Raw genomic sequence first — 26,860 nt, forward strand, 5'->3', positions numbered from 1 at the left:
TCACATGGATCTTTTTTGAGTTAATCTTATTTGGGATTCATTACACTCCTTGGATGTGTAGATTTTAGTCTTTCATTGAATTTTTGAAGTTTTCACCTATTATTTCTTCAAATATTATTTACATCCCTTTCTCTTCTATAGGAGTGGCATTACGCCTATGTGAGTGTGCTTGATAGTGTCCCATGGGTATCTTAAGTATTGTTCATTTTCTTCACTCCTCTTTCCTTCTTTGCTTCATATTGACTGATATGAATTGATCGGTGTTCAAGTGGGCAGAGTCTTTCTTCTGAATCTTCTTCTCAAATCCATTCTTTATCCCTCTGATGGATTTTTTTCTTTCAGTTATTATCTTTCAACTCCAGAATCTCTACCTGGTTACTTTTTACAACTTTTATCTTTTTGTTGATATTCTCTATTTGGCGAGACATCTTTCTCACCTCTACATTCTTCATACATGGTTTTCCTTAGCATTTGAGCATATTTAAAGTAGCTGATGTACAGTCTTCATCTACTAAGTATAATGCATAGGCTTCCTCAGAGGCAGTTTATATTGCATTTTTTAATTTTTCCAATGCATGGACCATACATTCTCTTTTCTTTGAATACCTCATAACCTTTTTTGAGAGCTGGACATTTGAGTACTACAATGTGGCAACTTTTGAAACCAGATTCTTGGGCAGCCCCAGTGGCTCAGCGGTTTAGTGCCACCTTCAGCCCAGGGCCTGATCCTGGAGGCCTGGGATTGAGTCCCATGTCGGGCTCCATGCATGGAGCCTGCTTCTTCCTCTCCCTGTGTCTTTGCCTCTCTCTCTGTGTGTCTCTCATGAATAAATAAATAAAATCTTTAAAAAAAAAAAAAGAAGCCAGATTCTCTCCTATTCCCAGGTTAGTTATTGGTTCCCAGGTAGTTATTGCTTATTGTGGCTACATTTGTTTGTTTTCTAAACTAATTTTGTAAAATCTGTATTTTTTTGTCACGCATAACCACTGGTGCCTCGTTAAATTACCTTAGTGGTCAGCTAGTGATTTGACAGAGATTTCGTTAAACATGGCGGACTCCCCTCCCTACTCCCACTTTACCCCCCTCCAAAACTCCCAGTTTTTATAAATAAATTTTGCAGAGTAAACCTTCAACACTCAGATGAGCAATTTACAACTCTGCTCTAACTTTCACTTTCTGCTTGCACAGAGTCAGAAGGTCAATGAAGGTGAGAGTTCGGGACTTTCTCGGATATTTTCTGTGTATGCATCCCACCCCATGTGCACCTAGCTGAATAGATATGCTTTTAGGCGTGTCTATTATTTGCTCCAGCTGGTATCCCTTGCTTCAAGTGGCAACAGCTAATAAAATTGCCTTTAAATGTTTCTGACGAATGTCTCCATGTAGTCATCGCTCCACCTTGGGAGAATTCTGAGTTAGGTGAAATAAAGCAAGCCCTTTGAATTAGTCCTTCAGGGAACTACCAGATGAGCCAAAACCCACAACCATAATTTCTGACGGAAGAGCTGCTCCACATTAGTCAACACTGGAAACCCATACCAGGAGTGCAGGATGCCAGCTTCAAGACCATTCCTGAGCTGGGGAGAGAGGTTGGGACCAAGGGAAGCTAAAAACCCCATGAAGCTTCCGTACTGAGATTCAGCCACTTTCTTTTGATCAAATGTTTGTCTGGTTGCTGTAAACCTTTGGCTAGTTTCCAGAGTTATGATAAAGTTGATTCTGACCGCATTTTGTCAATTTATTTACTGTTTTCATGGAAAACAGGGCCTTGGAGTTGCCTATCTTCCATTTTTACCGATGTCACCTAGAACATCCTGTTTTATATCATGAAAACAACTAGGGTAGAGAGAAGAATTCACCAAAGAGCTTTTTAAAAAAAAAAATATTGTAGCTCATAAAACAGTGAGTGACATCATCTAATTTTGGTATTTTGTCATATTGCTTATAGCTGACATTTTACATGGTTGTAAATCATGTGGATGGTAGTAAAGTTTGCAGGTGTTATAGAGGCTATCCTGCAGGAGAAAAGCACATGCAAGTATCTCAATTGATTTGCCCCCAGGTTGGAATTTTTTAGTTCCATGGACTTCATACTTATTGTTCAAATTCCTGAATTTTAAAAATAGGGCAAGAAGCCATGGTTCAGTTTAGTACACAGAGTCCATTTCCACTTTATATTCAGACATGTTTTTTTATTTTGTTTTAAACTGAATGCTCCAGTAGCAAAACTCTCAAATGGAATTATATACATTGGTGATAATTTTTTCAAGATAAAGAAAGAAAAGGAAAAAGTAAGATAAAAAATTATATGAGGTTATTTATCAGGTTGGAGCTGACAAGATTCAGACATTTAAGAACAATACAATTCCACTTAGTGACACCTATCCCACTTACCCATTTATTCCTCATTTTGCCTAACAGTGTGTCTGCAACCAAATATCTACTCAATGCATATTTTTCAGATTAATATTATAATTGTAAATGATGGGAATGCCAACTCCATAGTCTATAAGGCTCTCTATTCCTCCTATGGGCATGGGTGGATAAACAATATCAAGATTACCTTTTGCAGGTCCTAGAATATTAAAACAAACTCTGAAAATTAAAGACAACAGCTCCTTAAATTTATGAACCAATCATGAGCTTCTGTCATTTAAGGCTACTATTTTCTTCATGAAGTAGAAAGTATCATTTGTAAAAGTGGAATAGGTGGTGGTGGCTTTGAGTTTCATGCCAGATATTGCTCTCTGTACATGACATCTCATGATCACACTGCATCCTGAGGCAATTTCTCTTAGATTCCCATTATACAGATAAGGAAATGTAGTCATAGAAAAAAAAAAGTTTGATAATTTGCCCCAGGTTTCACATCTAGTAAGTGGTGAACTGGGATGTGAATCTAGTCAGTTTGATCATAGAGGTCACGTCCCTAACCACTACACTAGCCTCTTGAGTTGAGTTCATGACTATGAATTTATGGACACAGGTCTTTGTGGTTGTATGGATTTTCTCTCCCCACTGCCCCTCAATCCAGATATGAGCACTTTAATATGGAATTCCAGATTTGGGTGTTTAATAGGCAGTTGTATTAGAAAAAAATAAAAGGGTAAAGGGGTGAAATAAATGATAAGAGAAGGGTTACAGCAATGAGGCCTAGACACTAATAGGGAAGAAGGGATGGGCAGGAGGTGGTTGGTAACAGTGATGAAAGACATGGGATTTTGGAAGTCTCAATGAGATCTGAAAGCAGGGGCTGTGGGAACAAGTAAGAGAGAGGTTTTAGGATAGGAGATGGTGGTCAGAGAGTAGGTCTTTTTGTGCAAGTTCTCTTCATGTGGAACAATTTGGAGCAATCATAAGGTGTGCATTTTGGTCCTATGTGTGGAAGTCTGAAGATTATTGGAGATTATGGTCAAGTGGAAAGGATGTCAGAACTTGAGAGTTCAGATTATTAAACAAGATGTTTACCTGGATGTTACAGAAAATGTAAAAGATGGTGGATTCCAGGGAAGTGAAGGTCTTTGAATAGGTCATGCCTTGAGCTCATTCACTCTCTATTGGATTATCCCCTCCTCTTATTTTCCAGTCACCCCACAGGCTTGTCACCCATTTTTGCAGCTTACTTAGAATAGTTCAAGTGATATTATCAGTCACCATATTCTTGCAGTAGAACTTCTGTGATCTCAAAGAGTCTCATTTTTGAGCATTCCAATTCAGGGAGAAAAAAAGAGATGCACACATTATTTATTCATAGCATGTTCTTACTTTCAAATATTTTATTCCTGAGCTTATCACTAGAAAGAGTTCTGAAGTAAGGAAGAAGGATGTGAAGGCTCTTAGGTTTTTATTCACAAGTTTTTTTAAAAAAAAAAATTTGTTTGTTTGTTTTCTCTCTGCCCAGATTCAAATTTTTCCATAGCCAGAAGTTTAGTAAGGAAAGCATGCTTTGAAGATCTTTCTGTGCCCCCAGCCCAGCATGCATTATTTACTTAAAAGTCTATGCCATTAGCCACAAAACTCTCCCAGTAAATTCCAGTGGTTTAACTTTCCCATAACTGTAAGGAACCAGCTCTCTGGCCTCCCTGGCACAGAGAGAAAGAAACTTGCCCTATCAAATCTCAGCTCTCCTGGAACCATAGCTGACTGCTTGAGAAATTCTTATGTCCTAGAGAAACATCAGTTCAGCCATTCTAAATGAAAGTTTTGGCAAGTGTTTTCTGGAGCAGCAATGGCACTACTAAGGCTCTGCTCTGCTCCATTACACCCTCCCTTTGGAGGCCTATCCGAGAATCCATACAGACCATGTGTGAGCTAGTAAGCCCTAAGGGGACTGGCAAGCCCCCACAACTACATGCAAAGCTGACAGGAACCAGCTGACAAGCAGGATGCACATGTGCTCAAGAGACAAGAACCATAAGGTAGGAGGGAAGGAGGTGAGCATTACTCATCACTCTAAGCCAAAATGACAAATCAGTTGGATCCAGGATAATGTGGAAGGAAATGAGCTAAGTCCCTGCAACCCATGACTAGTCCCTGACATCCTCATGTGACCTCCTCACCCATCACAGACGATCATTCCCATGTAGCCTGATTAGGAGAATGAGCTTTCAGTAGCTCACAGCTCCTCATTTCACCATTGCGGGGACTCCTGGGAAATGTTCTGGAAAGAAATTGACAACTATTCTATCAGTGGTGTTAGACTTACAGGGAATTGGTATTCTTCCTTCTAATTTTTAATTTTTCTATTTTTTTCTATAATAAACATGCGTATTATAAAAGAAATACAAGCTTATTTAAACTTTTCCCCCTTAGCTTAAAATTAAGTCCTTTTATCACTTTATCTGTAAGATACAGCAGATTAAAAACTTCTAGCAGCTCCTGACCCAGGATTCCTGACCCAGAGTTCCTCTATGAGTTCTCATGTTATAAAGTAGGGGCCTACACAGAGAAGCCCCTCAGCAAATGCTACAATGATGTTGGCATAGAACAGAAACGTGAAAGAGTGTGCATCACCATTAGCACCAACGTCTTTCAGAAAAATCTTAGAGAATTACTTGAAATAGATATCTGGCCTTCTAAAGAAGAGAAAATCTTATATGTAAAGCAAACTAAATCAAATTCTTACCACCCCACCTCTACCCAAATCACCTTTACTCACTGGCTAGCCACACCCATCCCGGATTGTGAAAATCAACCATTCAAGAGCCAGTTTTTACCTCTATCATTATGCCATTCATTTCTAAAAGACATGATTCTTGTATTTACAGCTCTGTAAATAAAACATTTTAATTTTAGTATATGTGCTGCCGAAGCGAGCACAAGAAAACATTTTAATGGGCAGATCATGGTTTGAGGAAGGGGAGAAGACCAAAGAGAGCTAGAAAGAAAGTTTGGATCACCAAATATTTAATTTTTCTTAAAAAGGACTAATTTGAAATGTATTCAAACTTCCTAAATCTAAAATACTATGGATGCAATTCACTTTCAATTCAGATTTAAATAATATACAATCTGACCCTACCCTACCCTGCTCCTTAGTAAAGGGATGTGAGGAGGAGCAGCAGGTGTGCAGAGTGGGTGTATGAACCATTACATGTGGAAACTTCGAATAAGTTTTAGTAGAACGAAACCTCTGTAGATTAGAAATGCACACTTTTTATTAATTTAGTAGAACTTTATAATCATCCTCCTTATCTCTGCCACAAGGGAGCTGTTTCTCTCTAAACTAGGACAAATTTACATAAATTAAAATCTTGCTTTGTTAAGTTTCAAGTTTCAGAGGGAAGGAATGAGGGATCTATTAATAATCTACAATTATTAGGTATCTACTGTGAGCTGCAATTGTGATATTTGGTTTGGGCAGATATCTCACTTTATTTTTCGCAAAACCTTGAGTTGAGAACAAGGCCAAGTGACTTGCCCAAGATCATACAGCTTTTGAGAGACAGGCTCATATTCCAGGTCTAGTGGAGTCCAAAGCCTTCAACCTCGTTCTTTTTTTTTTTTTTTTTTGCCATTCTTAAGGACTTTTGTTTTCCTTAGTTCCAATAACTAATGTAAATTCTGAATCATAAACAGTTAGCCTTATGGGGGGGGGAGGTGCATAACACAAGAAAAGTAAGACCAATGAATATAATAAATTCATCGTGGTAACATTGCCTAGCCTGATGACTGTATCCTTTCAACATAATGTTCTCTTTTCAAGTGCCAAAAGTAATCTATTGTAATGTTTAAATGTTTTTAAAACATTCTAAATGATTTCTCTTGAGGCTATAATACCTTTTGAAAGGACCTTCTGGTATTGCTTAAATATGTAGACTTTCTTCCTCAGAATTATAAGGACTTATATGTAAACCAAATTCATTCACATGCTCCCAACCTATTCCCCTTGCTCCCTATTTTCACTCACTTAGAAGAGTCTAAGCCAGGTTTTCAAAATGACTTTTCATAGTTTTTCATCTTTTGAGATTTAAATTTTAAATTTATGTCTTTGCTACCCCAGGCCTTCTCCCTTTCTAATTTATTTTTCACTTACTTCAAGCCATCAACATATCCCTGCCACCAAGTTTGATTTATATTGCCCAGGAACATAATCCAATCATGAATCTTCCTTGGGAATGCCAACATGGCAGGAGAGAGAGAGCTCACTTTAATGATCTTTCTGGGGTAGAAAACAAAAAGCAAAAGATCTTTAAAAATACTTTTAAGCAAACCTTATAAGCTACGGTAACATGAGAAACCTGGTTCTTCCTTGACTCCAAAACTGAAAGCAGCAATCCTTCAGACCATTGCTCTTAGCTGTTCTCTCACAAGAATTGGAATTAGTCAGTTGAAGTTACAAATAAAGGACCCCAAATATCCACAACAATTATCCCACCTCCATTCCAGAGCCTATGTGGATCTCCACTAAAATCAGGCACTTCTCATTTTACCTGACCAGGTGAACATATCTGGTCCTCTGTGTTATGTCCCACCACTAAATGACATAACTATCTCCTGAGCCACAGGGCAGTTGTGGCGGTTCTTTGTGTTGTTAGTCATCGGTGTTTTAGCCAAGGAGCATATCTGATAGCAGTACATTGTGGTGTCTCCCAGTCATAATCAAGCTTCAGCGAGGGCAGGAACCAGGGAGGCTTCAGGCCCAAGAATCCATAGGCCTTTTAACCACTGCTCTATACTTAACATGATTCAAATTTAGAGACTTTCAGATTTGTTGTCTCTTTGTTCCATGGCTAGATTCTCAGGAGGGAATATCTCATTAGTTTATTAGATGCTCACCCCAGGTTTTGTGATTTGGCTCAGGGTCCCTGAATGCATACATAGCCACCAAGAGTCAAACTTCACATCCCTGGACCTATACCCTGAGAAAGTTGTTGCCCTTTCCTAAGGGATATCTCATAGATGCAGGTTCCGTACACAGCACCACTGAATCTTCTGAGGCTTTTCAGAAATGTGGCAGTCAAGAGGGCATCTGAAGTTTAATTTCAAAGACTAAGTTAGCAAGTACAAAATTAGAATGTCAGTCAATAGAAAGCTCTATTTTTATTTAGTTTAATTCAGCAAACATCAACAGTACACATACTATCTACAAAACACTATGTTAAATAACATAGGCCTATTGAAAAGAAAGAAAAGAACTGATCCCTGCCATCAAATCAAATCTTTCCTGAAATTGACCTGGAAGTCTTCATTGACGGTCATTCATTTATGCATACTTTCAACAAATATTTGCTGAGCTCCTACTATGTACTAGACACTGTTGCAGTTCTGAAGGATTCATTAATGAACACAGGTGACAAAAATCCCTGCTTTCATGGAATAATTAGATAAACAATAGGCCCAAATCTTGGCTTTACCACTTGTACAGTGAAGGTCATATTTCTGAATCTCTCCATTGTTCTCATTTTTGAACTGAAAATCATACTAGTACCTCTCCCATAGTATTGTCATAAAAGTGTATCTACCACATAGTAAGAGCCACTATCATCATCATCATCACCATTATAGGACTCTTCATCCCCTCTCACCCTGAGGTCAATGCCTTAAAACTCCCTCTCTCAATCCAACTCTGCCAAGAAGCTCTTAAACCAGACTGATAAAGATGAGGATGGTGTTTCATTGACTTGTTCATTGTGGGTAAGGGACTATATTAGATGCTAGGTTCACCAGAAGGAGAGGCTGTGATGCATTTTGAGGTGCAAGGTGTTTATTAAGAATCAATACCTATGAAAGGAAAAAGGAGGAAGAAAGATCAGGCAAAGGGAAAAGCAGAACCACAGCTCAAGCCCAGAAGATTATCAACCAAGCACAGAATGTTCTGAAGCCATTAAAATGTCCTTTTTTGGGGTCAAATGTCTGTGTCTTTCTATCCCCATCTATCACTTAATGGGGAATCTGGAGTATTTAGCCAGGATGTTTCAGAGTCTTCCATAGACTAAGGCCTAAGAAGAAAAAAATATGATCTTAAGCCCTAAAAACCTTACAGTTTGGGAAATGAAAGGAGGCTACATGGATAATGACAACAGTGAAAATGTTGTCAGGCAACTCCTTAAGAGAAAGAATACTTCTGGCTGAGAGAAGAACAAATAAAAGTATTGAACTCTTCAGGCTAAGAAAATGTTCAAAGATGAATTGGGCAAGAAATTGATAAACTCTTGCATGATTAGCGTATTGGTGGTTCTCATTTCATTAGATTCTATTTCTTCAATTAAACTGGCATGAAACTATCTGACAATCTGTATCAATGCAACACAAAGTATGGTCCATAGACTGTGATGGTCTGCAAACTGTTCCCAGCCCTAAACTAAATAAGCATAGAGGGTAAGAATCAGCATTTAGAAAAGTTTTTAGCAATTTGACAGAGTAATTTCCTGTCTGTTACAATCTATAATAAAACATTTGAGCTTGTATTTTGCTCACCAGTTTGGTTTTTTTTAACTTTTTTTTTAATTTAGGTATGATTGACACACATGCTACATTAGTCTCAGGTGTACAACATAAGGATTCAACTTCCAATATGGAGTGTCCTCAAAAAATTAAAAATAGAAACCCCATATGGTCCAATATTTTCTACTTCATTTTTGTGATAATTTATTTTTATTGTATTTTACAAAATGGTTAGCCTTTAAAGGATTAGACTTTTTAAAAAAAATACATGTTCTTTCACCTTGTCACTTAAGTATCACTGGTGAATATTACATGTGTCTTATTTTTATGAAACTTGTTTTTAAAATTTTTAAGAATATATTTTATTAAATATAAATCCCTGTCATGCTTATGATTGTTAATTTGGAAATTAACAGTGTATGTCATTTAATGACCAAGTGCACTCCTCCTATAAATTGCCTAAAAAGAGAATTATTTTTGTGTTATAATAAGAAATACATATTTAGTGTTTGTCTCCTGAAACACTTAGATTCTTTGGAATGATAAGAATTACTTGAGCTGACTGGTGGCTGGAGGTGCCAGATAGCTTCAGGATGGAAGCAGATCATCAGAGGGACCAAGCCACAGTTAGAATTTTAGCCCCATCCCCAACCTCCAGGGAGAGAAGGACTTGAGATTTAATCGCCAATTGGTGATGATTTAATCAATCACACCTACATAATGGAACCTCCATAAAAACTTTTGATGGGTTTTGAAGAACTTCCAGGTTGGTGAACACATGGAAGTCTAAGAGGGTGGTCCCGCCATCTCCTGTACCCCCCACCCCTCCTCTATGCATTGCTTCCATTTGGATGTCTCTAGTTGTATCTTTTATAACAGGCAAACATAAGTGAAGTGTTTTCCTGAGTTCTGTGAGTTGTCCAATGAATTATTAAACCTACAGAAGGGGTCAAGGACCCTCTGAAGTTGTGGTAAGCCAGGTGGAAGTGTGAGCAGTCTGGGCACCTCACTAACAGCTGGGAGGGCGCAGTCTTGAGGGGATGAACGCTTGACCTGTGGGATCTATTGCCAACTCCTGGAAGTTAGTGTCAAAACTGAATTGAATGGTAGGACCCCAGTTGGTGTTAGAGAATTAGAGAACTGAACTTGGTATCAGAAAACACCACACATTTCATATCAGAAATGGCATCAGAAAGTAAACATAACTATTTTATATGAGTCCAATTTTCTACTAACTTTCATTTAATTACAAGAGATATTCACCTGCATGTGACGTCAACAGAATTAAATAAATCAAAAATATATATTAATAAAGCATTAAAATAGCTTTAGCAGAGAAATAATTTTTTATGAAAAGTAAATAATCCTCAAAATAAGTTATGGAGGAGGGGCACCTGAGTGGCTCAGTCAAGCATCTGCCTTTGGCTCAGGTCACGGTCCCAGGGTCCTGGGATCAAGTCTTGTGGCAGATTCCCTGCTCAGCAAGGAGTCTGCTTCTCCCTCTCCCTCTGCCTCTCCTCCCTGCTCATGCTTGCCCCTTTCTCTCTCTCTCAAATAAACAAATGAAATCTTTTAAAAATTAAATTATCAATCATAAATACAGGAATATGATTTTTAAAGCTTTTTCAACAGTACCTTCAAGCTGTAAAAGAAAAGCAGTGAAGATGAACACAGCAAAATGCACTGAGCTGAGCGGTTGCTCTTTTCATGGGCTGCAAAATATCTTCCATGAGGCTATTCTTCCATGAGGTGTTTCCCTGACTCTTCTAGAAACTTCCAGCCATTGTAAGTTATTATTATTTGTTTTCATGAGGGCTAAAGGAAGGTACTCAAACATCAGAGGTATTGAATTAAAATCCAGCATGAGGCAACTTTAAATAAGGAAGCAGGAATATATTTGTAAAAAAGGTCTTGAATTATTTTTAAAAATAAAATGTTGGTAACATGACAATTCTCACACACATACACTCGGTTTATAATTTCTAAAACAGAGCATTAAAAATGATTTTTAGCAAGATGTCTTTTAAGTAACTAAATGTAGATTTGAGTATCTTTGAGAAACTCTATCAAGTAAGATTTTATTAAATCGATATATTACTTGTGCTACAAAAGATTCCTACCTGTTTAAAAGAAACCGTGACAGTTGTTCTCTTTTGCTTAATTTACCTGTAGCCTCCTATTACAATATAGAAAGTGAAGGTGATGTGCTTTAGGAGTTCCAGGAAAAGAGAAAGCCAAGAAATTAAAATCCCTTAATAGTTGATGAGTAGAATAATAAGAGATTTTTAAAAAATAGCATCTCTATACTGATATTATATGGTAATTGAAAAACATAATTCAATATTTTTCTAAAAAATCTTTTCAAAGGCGTTATCTGTAGTATGCGAGTAACAAGCAGTAGGAATCAGATGAGTTTCAGATCCGGAATCTGGGAAAAAGATCATCAGAGAAAAATCATTCTCCAACACAAAGTTAGTATCACCACTAGAGTAAATAGAATTAGTTTTGATTCCTTTTGAATTATGATTTAGACACTGACAATTTTTATTTTTTTATTTAAATTCAGTTTGCCAACATATGACAATTTTATTGCTCATCATTTAAAAGAATATCTCTAAATTGTAAACAGTATAAAATAAGCCAACACCTTGGATATTTTAATAAATTATAAGATTTTCATTGCCAGGATATGAAATTTGTGTATTATATTGAAAACAGAGATAAAGAAGGGCCAGGATACTAAGTATTAGTTGTGAGTCTCAAGCACTGCTTGATAGAGATCAATATTCTGATTCTACAGGAAAGATTCTTGGAGCGTATATGGTAGAAACCCAATAAATAATTGCTAATTGATTAGTGTGTGAATGAACTAGTGAATAAATGAATTAAATACCCTTAACAAGGAGTCCTCATTCAGGAATGAATTCTTTGTTAGAACTGTCTCCTGACTAGATCTAATTTTCTTGAGGGATGAATCTTTGCTTATCAAGACAGTATCCGAGTTTTCTGGGAGCAAAGTCCGCATAAACTGATCTTTTCATTAGGTCAAGTCTATCTTACAGTATTAATGAGTAAACTGACATTTTGTGTTTATATTGGATTCTTAAGATTTTGGTGAAAATCAATTGATTTCCCAAGATCTGATCAGTAAGAAGATGAAGGACGAAAGCTGAGTTTTGCCCTAGAATAAACAAGTTTAAACCATGAGCCCTAGTAAGTCTGAAGTAGAAATCCATTTGTAAAACCCAGGCTGAACAATAGCCGGGATTTACCCACCTAGTCTACTCATAAGCTGCACTGCTGGTATATTTTCAGTGTAGAAACGTACACTTATATTGGAATAAATCTGACCTACTCACATTTCCTTCTTCTATTCCAGCTTAATCCCTAAAGAGATGCATGTGAAAGTCGGAAATGCTTTACTTTCCTAGGACAGAACAAAAGTTAAGAACTAACTGCTACTTGCCATCATTGAAAGGAGCAGAGGAATCCCTGATCCACCCTTCGGCACCGTCACTCAGCGCTGCCCCTTCCCTGTGGGCTGATGGCTTCTGCGTGCCATCTCTGAGTATCTTTCCAATCTTTGCATTGACAGAAGTCATGATTTAGGACTCAAGTAGGCACTTTCTTTTTAAAGAACCAATAGAGTTGCAGATCTTTTTAAAAAAGAAACACTAATGCTCACCACACTCAGCTGATGTTCAATTATCCCTTTATAATTCTCTAATAAGGAATGCCTGAGGCAATCTACTGTTTTAAGCATTATAGAATTACTGAATAAAAGTAGACATATTGAATACCTTGAGTTCAATAAAATTTGCCACCCATTGATGTGTAACTCCAAATAACTTGGTGTTTTAGAGTAAATGGAGGTGAAAATCAGAATGGTTGGTGGGAATTCCCAGGAGTACCAGAAAATTAAAAACCCAGATAAATGCAGCACACTGCTAATGAGATGAAATTTAGGAATTAATTGGTCTTGGCTTCCTGATATTGTGACCGTAAAAATCTTAGGTTGACTGATATTATGTAATATTTGCTGATACAAAGGTCAAGCAATCAAATTTTGGAAGTGCTGATTAAATAAACCAAAATCACATCTATGTTCTGTTACACTTCTCTGAGCCCTTCATGTGCTAACATACATAGTCCACCTCGAGAAGGGCATATAAAAAGCACATAGCACTCCATAAAAGAAATGGGGAAATGAAAGAACATTTCACAGGATTATTTCATCATCGAACTCTTTCTTCAGGAAACATCTATGAACATTTCCTGGAATACGGTTTGGGATTTGCTGACCTAGTTTGGTTTCCTCTCAGTAAAAGTGAAGAAAGAGACTTTGTGAGAGAAATGTATGTAAAACTAAAAAGGAAGCAAGCCAGTGACAGAGCTAGAAAAATAAAAATCATAATTTCCTCTTTTCTATACAGTATTTAGGAAATATTAGAGGGATGAGAAAAATTTATGAACAGTTGTAAAATTCTATCAGGTGAACTCTACCTATGATGGTAAAAGTTATAAAGAATTAGAGGCATCTACTTTCACTTCAATGTCAGCCCAAAATATTTTTAAAAAACAAAAAAAGTGATCAATAATACAGAATCAGAGAAATTATAGACAAGGGAACAATTAGTGGGATAAGTAGTTTGACTATCACATCGAGTCAATCTTTACAACCATTGTAAGGCAGTTTATTTTTATCATGTTAAAACCCATCTGGAGATAGACAGCAGGTCCAGGCACAGGAGGAAACTGGCAAGGATTTGGTCTCTTTCAATCAATCTTCAAGCTCCACCAGCCTCAGTGGATGATTCTCATGGTCATGGTCACTCATCACTGCTCTGCACCTCTCGTATCTTGTCTGACCTCCAGTACTGAAGAAGGGGGTTGATAAAGGGTGAAAGATTCATTCCAGCTAGGTCAACTTTTTGTGGTTTTTGTTTTTTCATCAGAAAAAAAAAACACTATATTTCCTGGAAATTCTACCAAGTAGTCTTCTGCTTATATGTGCTTATATCTAATTGGCCAGAGGTATCCCATAAGCAACCCTGGAAAATTGAGTTGGATTATTTTTTTCTTTGAAAGCTAGACACACTTTTGCTCCAAACCAAATCAGGGCAATGTTAATCAAAAGAAAAGTCACAGGCCTAGTGCGAAAGCGACTGCCCATGCAGGAATTAGTATTCCTATTTTCATATCAGGAGACTGATACTTCAGGGATCAATATTTAGTCAACATCACATAGTTAATAGGTGGGTATCAGACAAGGAAGCCAGACCTATCTGGGGCCTCAAAACTGGCATATTTTGTTCAAAATGCAGGTTCTCTGAGAGGGGAACAGAGGCAATTAGGAAACAACATTCAAATATAGCTATTGTGTAAAAGCCCTACAGAATTTAGACAGGAAAAAAATCTGTGGACCTGGCACATAAAGGGAAAGGAAACAGAGGGCTGAAGAGCCTGTTTGTTCAATTTACTCAGCCCACAAAAGAAGCTTTAAGTTGGTGAGTAAGCATCATTCGTCTTAGCCTCTATTAGAATACCAGTTATTTGGGCTACAATGAGAATATATACTCTTAAAACTCTTCTGAGCCCTCTGGCGTTTTCATTAAAACTTTTTTCTCTGATCCTTTACCTCATTCTCCACCCCTCTTCATACCTCCTCCCCTTCCTCCCCATCTTTCCCTCCAGATACATGGCCATCTCCCACCTCCTTGACTCCCCTGCCACACACACACACACACACAGACACACACACACACAGAGACACACACACACTTTTGCAAAGCCTCTTATATGGTGGGAACTTTCCAGACTAATTTCCTCTCATGGAGTCCAAGAGAAATGAAGAGAAGATGCAAAAATGACCCTCCATCCTAGCTGCAGGAAAAGTTTGTGTTGCTAGGAAACCAATGGTAGGTGCTAACCATCCTTCACTAAATGAGGGCAGATCCCGGCAGAATCATTCTTTTTGTGGAAGAACCTAGACCATGATTTCACTTCCTACCTCTGACAGGCTCTGTACACGTGTATGCTTTTATTCCCCAATAACAAGCAGCAGAAATGATTAAAAATAATTTTAGGGATATGAAAATGCACCTATAAGGAAGATCAGAGGAGTGGTGTAGCATGATACAGAGCCATAAGATTGAAGGGGTTTCTTATTCTTCAAATATTTAGGCCACTGTTCAGAGAGTGGTGCCATTCTGCAGGGGAGCAAACTAGAAAAACATGTAAGTCAGATTTGGGTGAAATATATAATGGAAAGACCAGTGCTGGACGTTTTTGCATGTCAACAGAGATAGGCATACAGATAGATAGAAGTAGTCAAATATGTTGTCTGCACACAGCATATCATTACTTCTATCATTAACAAGGCACATCTTCTGAATTGATTTTCTTATCTTTTTTTTGTCACAGACATATGTTGTAGGTTGTTTGCTTAAGTCTGGCCTGAAGGTAGCTAAAGTTAGAAGTCTAGGATTATATCATTTCAGAGTGAGAGGAAGGGTAATAGAGGATGATAGGACAGTTTAGAAAGGAATGATTAATTCATTCATTGGACAATTATTTGCATGCTGATCATGTGCCAGGCTCCTTCTAGATGTTGGCACAAAAAAAGGTCTGACCTCACAGAGCTTGTATTTTGGCAAATGAAATAATTAAGAAATGAAATAATTAAGAAAAAAAATATATATATATATGTTGGATAATACTATGCTAAGAAGAAAAATACTGTAAGGAAAGGGGATTTAAAATGTCATGGCAGGTGTTGAAAGATGAATTTGGTATTAGGATCTGAAATGAGGGAGTGAAGCATCCAGACACGTGGAGGAAGAGCATTCCAGGCAGCGTGAACAGCAGGTGAATGGCTCTGCAGCAGGGCTGTACCTGACATTTGCAAAGAAGAGCAAGGAAGCCAGTGAGGCTGAGGCTGGGATAGTGGTAATGATGAGGACAACAGTAGGAATGGGGCCAGAGAGTCACGGGGTGGAGGGAAGTAAATGTGAGAAGGAGGGGAATCTTATAAGGCCTTGTAGCTCATCACAGGACTTTGGCTTTTCCTCTGAGAGAAATGGTGTGACCAGAGTCAAAGTGTTGGTCAACACTTGCAGAATAACCATGTATTCATCTACATATCCCGGTCTCCATGGCAGCTGGGATCGTGCCAGAGGCCTAGCTCTGAGCAGAAGCAACGCGTATCACATCGGGTCAAGGTGAAGAGACATTATGCTCCCTTTGTATCCCTCTGCTCTGCTATCATGACCTTTAAATTCAAGTGTTCCAAATGGAAATACTTAGAACCATCTGACCTACATCAGACTTCATCTGAAGGAAAAATAAAGCTTTGCTACCTTATGTCCCTGAGATTGTTAGGGGACATTGGTTTCAGCAGCAGAGCTCGGCCTGCCTAATATAGATGTGGCACTGTTAGAACGCTTTTGAAAAAAGGACTGACATTATGTTTTAACAGGATGATTCCAGCTGCCATGTTAAGAACAGTCTATGAGGGGAATACCTGGGGGGCTCAGTGGTTGAGCGGCTGCCTTCAGCTCAGGGCGTGACCCCGGGGTCCTGAGATCGAGCCCCGCATTGGGCTCCCCGCAGGGAGCCTGCTTCTCCCCCTGCCTGGGTCTCTGTCACTAACTCTGTGCCTCTCATGAATAAATAAATAAAATCTTTAAAAAAAAAAAAAAAGAATAGTCTACGAGGTTAGGGGGCGAGGGGAAATGAGGAGTGAGAGGGATGTAGTAGGAGTCCACTGTGCTGGCCCAGATGGAGCTAGTGGTGACTGGGCAAGGTTTATGGTGATGAAGGTGGTAAGAAGTCCAATTCCAGGTATGCCGCTGACAGACCGACAGGGAGGCATCAGTAAGAAGAGAGACGGGGCAGGCGTTGGAGGGAGTGGAGGCATCTGAGTGGCTCAGTCAGTTAAGCATCTGCCTTGGTTCTATTTGCTTGTGTGATGTCATGATCCCAGGATCCTAGGATGGAGCCCCACATCGGGCTCCCTGCTCAGCGGGGAGCCTGTTTCTGCCTCTTCCTTTCCCTCTGCTTGTGCTTTCTCTCTCTTCCTCTCAGTCCTTCTCAAATTTATTTATTTATTTATTTATTTATTTATTTATTTATTTATTTTCAAATAAATAAAATCTTAATTTTTTTAAAGATTTTATTTATTTTTTTAAAGATCTCATTTTTTCATTCACGACAGACATAGAGAGAGAGAGAGAGAGGCAGAGACACAGGCAGAGGGAGAAACAGGCTCCATGCAGAAAGCCTCATGTGGGACTCAATCCCGGGACTACAGGATCATGCCCTGGGCTGAAGGCAGGAGCCAAACCACTGAATCACCAGGGATCCCAAATAAATAAAATCTTTAAAAAAAGAAGAAGAAAAAGACAGGAGTTGTTGATCTGTACCAGTGGAAAGATGCAATTGCCATCAACTGAGATGGGAATGGGAGAAGGGAAAAGACCAAGAACTCAGTTTGAAGTGAGAGATGCGTATTACTCATTCAGAAGAAGCATACCAAGCAAGCAGTTGGAGATTAGCTTCTGGAGAAACGGCTTGTGGTATATATTTGAGATCCACCAGCACATAGATTATTTTAGTCATGAGTCCACATAAGTTTCCCCAGGGAATAAGTATTACAGAAAAAAAAAAAAAGGAATCCTACGAGTATGATGCTTAGTGAAAAAGAGTACAGATTCTAGAAATGACATGTAGGTCAACTTATGCTGATAAGCCTCATGTAAGAAAAATCAGACGAATGCTATACTGAAAAATAGCTTGGCAGGTCCTCTTCTCTTCAGTATTCTGAAGCTGGGAGGCAGGATTTATGGTGACAGTGGATTCAGAGTAATGAATTTTCACTGGTGAATTAGGATGACCCTAAAAAGAAGTTACTTGAAGATGTTTATGTGGGACTACAGTGTCTGTGCGCAGAGGACAATCAAAGGAGTGTCTGCACATAAAGAGCAACCATTACTGATGGGAAGAGAAGGCGTTTGCTAAAATGACACCATCCCTCACTGTCAGGCATCTTGGCATTTGAATCTTGACTAAGCCGTGTCATCTGCTTTGCTCATGTGCATGGCAAGCTCCGCAGACTTCCTTCTAGAACTCCCTCTGGAAGAGAGCAGGTGATGTCTCCACTCTGACTGGGTTCTATTTGCATGTGTGAAAACCACCCTTCTGGTGAAGGACCTATGTGGCAGGTAAATTAAATAACATGAATATGTGCCTGTGTTTCCAACTGTGTGTTTACAGGATAAGCTAAATGCAGTAACAAACAACCGTATGATCTTAGCGGCTAAGCAAAAGAAGAGGTTTTTTTTTTTTTTTTTTTTATCCCAATCCACCTGGATATTTGATGAGTGCCCTTCAATGTAGTTCTGATATACACTGCCCATTATTCACACTAATCTCCATGGCTCTAATATAAACAACTCCACCATCTTCTAGGGCCTCAGAGTTTTCCACTATGACGTACTGCACCATGGCAGGGAATGAGAGGAGAGAGTGCGTGTGGAACATTTCGCAGAAATTTTTAAGATATCACACTTGGAAGTGGCATTCATTGTTTCCATCCATATCCCATTGGCCTGATCTCAGTCCATGGCCTCACCTAACTTCAAGGGCAAATGGGAACAGCCATCGGCTGTGTGTCCAAGAAGAGGAATGGGTTGAGTGAGCATCTAACCATTCTCCACCACTGTGTGAAAAGCTGCTTTATCATCTACAGTCTTACCCATATGTTGGGTAGATTCACAAATATGAACTCACAAATTTAACCCAGTTGTGTGATAAAACAGATGCAGACAAACATTCATCAAGTTCAAGGTTATTCATTTCTATTTCCACCAGCCTTAAGACTGAAATAATTTATCTTTAGAAAATGATCTTGAAACTGATCCAGAACCTTGACCAGCCACCTATTATTAAATAATTAATCCAGGTTATCGAGCCTTTCTAACCACAGTCCTGAGGACTCACTACCTAAAGATGAATAAGAAATGGCCCCTGTCCTCAATGACTTCACAACTGTGTAGGGGAAACAAACATATAGAACAATCCTACGGGTATCCGAGGAAGGAGTGATCATTAATTCTAATTGTCATGGCAGAGACTGGAGCAGAGTTCTGGGAAAATACAAAAAGGAGATGGTGCTTGAAGTGAAATTTAGAAGCTGAGAGAGAATTCTCCAGGCAGAGAAGAAAAGAAAGAGAATTACAGAAGGAAATCACACTGCGCATCAGAGCTGAGCTCCAAGGGATCCGCTAAAGAGGTAGCTTATTGTGAGCTCTTGAGAGACTAGGTAGTAGACTAAGAAATCTAGACTTTGTCCCAGAAGACAAGCCATCCAGAGATTCCTGAGTGTGACAAGGTTTAAGCCATATCTTAGAAAGATGCTTTAGGCAAAGAGAGACCATAGACTGGAGCTGGGAGGGACAAAGCATGAGTAGTTAGGAAGCTATTACAATTGCACACATCAGGATCGAGAGAAGGTAAGTTTAATGAATAACTCTTACTTTGACATATAAAATCAATAGGCTTGGCAACTTTGAACAGAGCTGGGAGGAGGAGGAAGAGTGAGCATAAAACCTAAATGCCTTTACCTTTATTTTTCTGATCACTGGCATGGTGCCTAGAACATAGCAAGTATTGCTTTCTTGTTTCTGCCCAACGGAAGTGGTTTCAGAAGATGGAGGGGGCTTTTAGGTATTAAAACAAATTCCTTTTGCTCTTCAAAAGCTCTCTAATCCTGGAAATTTTTTAATAGGGATTAAAATCTTTCATTGTGACATACTCTATTGTTGAGGCTGTGGGGAAATGGGCACTCTCGAGCATTACCAGTGGGAGTGTGAACAGGTACAAATCCAACTGAGGGTGAATTAGTGGCATCTATTAAAATTACAAATGCATATACCCTTGGACCCAGAGATTCCATTTCTGGGAAGTTTTCCTAGAGATACATGTGTACATGTTCAAAATGGCTTCTGAAAGAGTCCCCCGTTGCAGCCTTGTTTTTAACAGCAAAAGACTGAAACTCAAATGTTCCTGAACAGCAAACTGATTAAATAATTTATGGTATATCATAAAATTGAATTAATAAAAGAAAATTTTAAAAAAGAAGCAGCACACTTCCTACAGATGATAAAGATCCTCAAGATGTATGAAGCGAAGAAAGTCAGATGTGAACAGTGTGCATAATAGGTGGCTTTTTAAGTGAGAAAGAGATCCCAAATTATATTTATATTTATTTTTTCTTTCTGAGGCATAAAAATTCTGGAACCATGTGAAAGAAGTAAGAAAAGTCTATAAATCACATGACTGTATTATCTATTCAAAAATGAAACTAGAATTACTATCTCATTCTACAATTGTTTAACATGCAATGGCGCCTGGATGGGTCAGTGAGTTAAGCATCTGACTCTTGATTTCAGCTCAGGTCATAATCTTAGGGTCATGAGATCAAGCCCTTAGTTGGGCTCCACTCTGGGCTTGGAGTCTGCTTGGGATTCTCAGTCTCTCCCACTGCCTCCTCCCCCTCTCCCATTGCATAGTCATTCTCTCTCTCTTTCTCTCTCTCTCTCTCTCTCTCTCTCAAAAAAAATTTTTTTAATACCAAAAAAGTGTAAAACAGTCCCCCACCCCCATCCTATTTCCTCCTCCCTGAGTGCCAAGTAACACACCGACTTAAATTTGCATCAAGATACACCTAAGATTAGATTCTTCCATAAGAATCGCCTGTGAGAGGAGGAGGTAAAGGTAGAGGGAGCAGAGATTACAAGTCTTGAGAATTCCAAATGCCTGAAAAAGTGAGACAAGGGGGTGCCATGCTAGAAAAAAAGACGTGTGAGGGAGAACAAGGCACCTAAGAGGATCTTTACCTGCTTTATAATATTGCAGCATATTTAAAATCCATGGATAATGTGTTGGGCCATTCATCACAAAGATGCAATTTCTTTAGGTGTTTTTTTTTTTTTTCAGTAACCTTGACATGGCCATTAGTTAATCAGAAGCATAGGCAGAGTTTTCTAGAATTGCAATATTAATAAACTTGAGGTTTGTGGTTCCTTGAAATATTCCCCTAGGTGTTTCATAAAAACTGGCTCTCCCTTAAAACTGAAGGTGAATGTGTCTGGACTCTCTGGCAACTTACCAACCGATGAAGCCTTCATCTGAAGAATATTGATAGATGTATCTATTCGAAACTTGGTGTTTGGCCAATATCTGTGGATTCAAGAACATTAACTATTGCTACCCAGCCAGCACAATCCTAGGAAACCATGGCCTATCAGAGTAATAGATTCCCTCACACTTCCCACTTTACATCATTTACATTCTTGAAGATTCCTTCATGATCTTAAAAGATTTTCTTAAAGGGGCACCTGGGTGGCTCAGTCAGTGGAGTGTCGGCCTTTAGCTCAGGTCATGATCCTGGGGTCTGGGATGGAGCCCCAGGTCAGGCTCCCTGCTCAGCAAGGAGCCTGCTTGTGTCTCTTCCTCTGCCCCTACCCCTGATCATGCTCTGTCTCTCAAATAAATAAATTTTTTTAAAATTTCTTTAAAAAGAAGAAAGTTTTCTTTTAAAAAGAAGAAAGTTCTTCAAACAACCAGAGATATGTTTTTTAAAAAAAATCAGCAATTCATGTTAAGAAAAAAATAGCTTATTCTTTCTGAAAGTTGCTCACTTAGTTCACCAATAAAACTGTGCAAGTAGGGGATCCCGGAGTGGCGCAGCGGTTTGGCGCCTGCCTTTGGCCCAGGGCGCGATCCTGGAGATCCGGGATCGAATCCCATATCGGGCTCCCGGTGCATGGAGCCTGCTTCTCCCTCTGCCTGTGTCTCTGCCTCTCTCTCTCTGTGTGACTATCATAAATAAATAAATTTAAAAAAAAACTGTGCAAGTAATGAAGTAGCATACAACCAAAATGGGAGTGGAAACAGTAAGTAAATGGAAAGTCTCTTAATTTGCCTCTTTACTAGGCTCAGGAAATCTTTGGAGAGCAACATGGAAGACACTTGCTGATAATCTTAGATCAAAATCCACATCATAGGACACCAGGCTACTGGTTTTAATTACACAAAACAAATTTCCATCACCACTAGTGTTCATCCTGGAGTTAAGAAAGAAGATTTATCATTTGCCCTCTGGTATAAATTCTTCCTTTCCTCTTGTCAATAAAACCTCTTATTATATTCATTTTCTTCTACCACAAACATCTCTGACATTTCTCATGACTTTCTGGGGAATATGCGTGTCACTTCACAGAAGAGGGAAGCCTAGCATCATCCGTCCTTAGCGTATGACCTCAGACCACAGGGAAGGAGACACGGGGAGTGTCATTCCCACAGATGGCCTGGAAAACCCTTGGCTAATGACTGTACACGTGAAGTTATGGCAGGTGTCATAGCCTCTGGTTTTTCATTAATATTTCTGTGTGGAAGCCTCCCACCACCCATCTGTCCACACGTCAGCCTCTACTACTCATCAGAAGAAACTCTTGACCTTGGCCATGGAGTGTGACAGCCTTGACATTACTGTTATTCTTTAGTAAGAGAAGTCAGATTCTGGTCCTGACAAAGGGTAAGGATGAGAGCTGGACTGGAGCCTTCCTGGCCATTGGGTGGTTCTCTCTCCTCCGTGTCCCAGAAACCTGTGCCCACTCAAGCCAACACCTTTCAGTAATATTCCCAAGCAGGTCAAATGTGATTTTTTTTTCCCTTTTCTGTTGCTAATCGTTGTGTAGCGCCAGATATCTCTTTTGGTCTCCAGAGCGGGATAGAATCTCTCATTCCTCCATGCTCCCTCATCATGGCATTTTTTAACTCTGCCATATAAGATGATTAACTTCCAACCAGTCTGGTTCACCGGCTGGTAATTCTCTCAGAAACAGAGGCCATAACGTAGTCACCTGTGGTCATCAGAGCCCGACATAGCCCAGGCACTTGGCAAGCTGCAGGTTCTCATGAAATATCTGCTCCTACTTTCAGAGACAGGCATCAAGAATCATTCCTCTGATATCAGTATTTAGAGCTGATCAAACCTTAGGAAATTTCCTCAGTTTTGACTTTGGTATTTCTAGTTATATGGTAAATATCCACCCCTTGGGACAATATTTTTGTGGTTTTAATTGTGATTACATTTTTACGTGTCACATTTATTTATGATATAGCTGTTGTTAGCACAAGGGCCTATTCGACACTTAAAAAAAATGAAACTCTGAGTTGGCAAGCACTCCTTTCTCTGTTATTTATTTGGTTGATAAAAGAAAGCTAAAATGACTTGCCTTGACTTAAGGCTTCTATAGCTGCTCCCATGGTTCTTGGTCTTATCAGCAGATCAGTCAATCAAACTTATTCAATTAAGTGTAAGTGAGGCAACTGTGAAAGACTAGGGAGAAAAACACAAAATATAAAAGATTCTGATTTTAAATCCTCTCTCAAATGTCTTTTATTTCTCTTAAAAAATATAAAAGATGTGGATATTGCATTTCATGTGTGATTGATACAAGAAAGGTGATGGGGGGCACCTGGGTGGCTCAGGTGGTCGAGTGTCTGAGTCTTGGTTTCAAGTCAGGTTCTGATCTCAGGGTCATGAGATCCATGCTCAGCAGGGAGTCTGCTTGAGATTTTCTCTCTCTCCCTCTCCCTCTGCCCCTCCCCAGGTCATGTGCATTCTTTCTCTCTCTAAAATAAATAAATCTTAAAAAAAAAAAAGGTAGAAAGGTGATGGAGGACTTCAGTCTAGAGACCCAAACTCATGAAAAAGGCCTGGTTCTACATCATAAGATTGGAAAACAGATGTATATTTTTGTTTTAACTTACCCCAAAATATGTAAACATATCTTTCATAGCCCCCCCAATTCACTGCTCTAAAATACTTAATTAATGGACTACCAGTCCTATATGAAAGTGTTTCCCCTGAGTATGAAGAGCCACTGTACACAATTCTGAGGTTCAACTGGATATGATTTTTTCTCCAGCCAATCCTTCCGAAGAACAAGTAGACATTCAGTGACTGGGGGGGGGGGGGGGAGCTCACTTGCAAGTTTATAAGTAAGAAGTGACAAACTAATTATAAAAGTCACCTCATATTTTAAGTGCATGTATTCATTTAAACCTTTTGAAATTTTTCTTAAAATGTTTACCATGTGTACCATTCAGCACACATTGTCTATTTGGAACTTAATGTAATTCAGGAAAGAGTTTGCAGAGAGTTAGGAGCTCCCAGATTGGCTACAAAAATAGACCTCTAGTCAAATTTGCTAATACTTCCCAGAATCAGGCAGGGAGAACTCTATGCTTTCCTTCCTGAGATCACTAAGTGCTACATCTAAAAATGTTATTCATTTTTCACGATGAAATGTATAAATGGAAGCATAGAGTTTGTGAACTTTTTATTAATAACTATTACATCTACCAAAAATATGCATATTAGGTTGGGTCATTTGGTTATTATTTAACTAAAGTTATAGTTCTTGCTCTAAAGAAAAAGTACAGTGGGGCACATGGGGGGCTCGGTGGGTTAGGGCCTGATTCTTGGTTTTGGTTCAGGTGGCGATCTCACAACCTGGAGACCGAACCCCACATCAGGCTCCACGCACAGCAAGGAGCCTGCTTGAGATCCTTTCTCTGCCCCTCCCTCCCTCAAATAGGTAAGTAAGTCAATAGGTAGATAAGCAAATAAATAAATCTTTAAAGAAAGAGCAGGGTGTGGAAGGCGCCCCTAGCAAGAGGGCTCTGAGCGGTCAGGCTGTGGGCGGAAGGCTTCCTGGAGGGGGGGGGCATCGAGCCGCGGCTGCAGGACCAGGAGGGACCCAGTGCGACCCGGCGGGGAGGCGCCAAAGCTGAATGGTCTGTGCGAGTCCAGACTGGGAGGAGCAGGAGGGGGACCGGAGGGGTGGGGACAAGGAGGTGGAGGAGAAGGAGGATCAGAGGTTGATTCCGGGGGGACAGGAGACGGGGCGCAGCAGCGGCTCCCCCGCGGGCACAAGACCGGGCGGCGTCCCCACGCGGCCTGGGGAACCGCGCGCTGTCCTCGCCGGGGAGGAACCCAGCCCAGTCCTACCCTCGGGCCCCAAGTAATCGTGTGTGCGCCACGGACAGACCGACGGACGGCCCGCTGTCGGGGTCCCCGCCCGCCAAGGCCGTCCGACCCGCCCACCTCGCGCGCTCACCCACGCACCCGGCCCCTCCGCACCTGCCCCCCGCGGCACCTCGGCCCCCCCACCGGCCCCGACCCCCGCTCGGCTTCCCGCACCCCCCGCAACCCCCTAGCGCCCCGTACGCATCCCCGCACACCCCCACACCCCCGCCCCTGTCCCCGCACACCCCTGCACCCGTCCCCGCACAGCCCCACACCCCTGCACCCGTCCCCGCACAGCCCCACACACCTGCACCCATCCCCGCACACCCCTGCACCCGTCCCCGTACACCCCCGCGCCCCCTAATACGGCGTTCAGGTCCTTAGTTACACGTGGAGGCCGCCGTTCCTCCGCCGCGGCCGGAGGCTCGGTGGGCGTGAGCCTCCTGAGAAGGGGCGTCCTCCCCGGAGCCAAAGGGAGCCCACGGCGTGCACCGCGGCCTGCGGGGGGGCCGGGGAGGCCTGGGGGCCAGGGGACGGGGGAGGCCCCATGTGGACTCTGCCCGGTGTTTGACGACTGCCATGAAGGTGGTGAGATTTCACCATCTAACTGTATTTATATGACAGAGTGGCTCGAATTTTAACAGAGAACTAGGAACTTTACTGACATGTTGCAGATGAAGTTACTTTGGGACCAAAAAATTTAACTCATGATGGAATATCAAATTTCCTTGAAAGCAAACTTCACAATAATGGATAGACTTGCTGCTATGAAAAAATATTTTTTTTTATCTATGAAGACTAAATTTATATTGGTGAGGTAGCCAACAGAATTTGAAGCAGGTAAGGTTAATAGTGAAATCCATTCTTCAATAAATAAAATACTCTGAACTTCCAGAAGGCCACCATCTGAAGCTTTCAAGACTTTTGGTGATTCACGGAAAAAGCAGCCAACCAAATCCGTATTTGCCAAACACTACCATGACTAGAGTTTAAAATGCCCATTGTAAAGCTATGAAGGTCTTCATTGGGAAACTTTATATCTGGTTCATTATTGCCATTTGTTTTCTTTTCTCAGTGGTTTCGTTGAGAATCAAAAGCAGTAAGGCAGGAATAGCACTTAGAGGCACGAGTGGCGGAAAGAGTGGAACACCCCTTTCCATACACTATTCATTCCTCTTTATGTCAGAAATATTCTTTCAGAGGATTATGCCGTTGTACCTCCCTCAAATGCAAATGATGACTATTGTCAAAAATGTTTTCAGCGCATAAATCTGATTATTCTCATCCTCAAAAAAAAAAAAAGAGGGGGGTTGGGGAGGCCGGGGAGGCCGAGGGGTGTCGGGGAGGCGGGGGGACAGGGGAGCCCGGGGGGGGGGCGAGGAGGTCTGGGGGGGCGGAGGGGACCGGGGAGGCCCAGAGGGGGCGGGGGGGGCGGGGAGGCTGGGGGGGGTCGGGGAGGGCCGGGGAGGCCGGGGGGAGGGGGCGGGGGCCTGGGAGGCGGGGGAGGCGGCTCCTCCCCGAGCGCCGTGACAGGTCCCCGGGGCGCCCGCAGCCACCCCGCGCGAGCCGCAGGTTGAAGGTAATGTGTTAAGAGGTTTTCAAGCTGCTGGGAAATTGGGTTTGACAAGTGCTCTTGAAAACGTTTTGAGGGATCCCTGGGTGGCGCAGCGGTTTAGCGCCTGCCTTTGCAAAGCCCAGGGCGCGACCCTGGAGACCCGGGATCGAATCCCACGTCGGGCTCCCGGTGCATGGAGCCTGCTTCTCCCTCTGCCTATGTCTCTGCCTCTCTCTCTCTCTGTGTGTGTGTGACTATCATAAATAAATAAAAATTAAAAACATTAAAAAAAAAAAAAAGAAAACGTTTTGAAAATGCC

At 40.7% G+C, this 26,860-nt stretch overlaps 1 protein-coding gene across 1 annotated transcript in view; it reads left to right on the plus strand.

The window, feature by feature from the left end:
* LOC129522787 (uncharacterized) overlaps positions 1-25,370 on the plus strand; it is a 122,401-nt gene extending 97,031 nt beyond the window's left edge. The window contains exon 2 of the mRNA XM_055345193.1: positions 24,857-25,370. Within this exon, the coding sequence (XP_055201168.1) occupies positions 24,857-25,370 (514 nt within the window). The remainder of the gene's footprint in view (positions 1-24,856) is intronic.
* Positions 25,371-26,860: the final 1,490 nt, after the last annotated feature.

Source organism: Nyctereutes procyonoides, unplaced genomic scaffold, assembly GCF_905146905.1.
Source record: "Nyctereutes procyonoides isolate TBG_1078 unplaced genomic scaffold, NYPRO_anot_genome, whole genome shotgun sequence".
Lineage (NCBI taxonomy): Eukaryota > Metazoa > Chordata > Mammalia > Carnivora > Canidae > Nyctereutes > Nyctereutes procyonoides.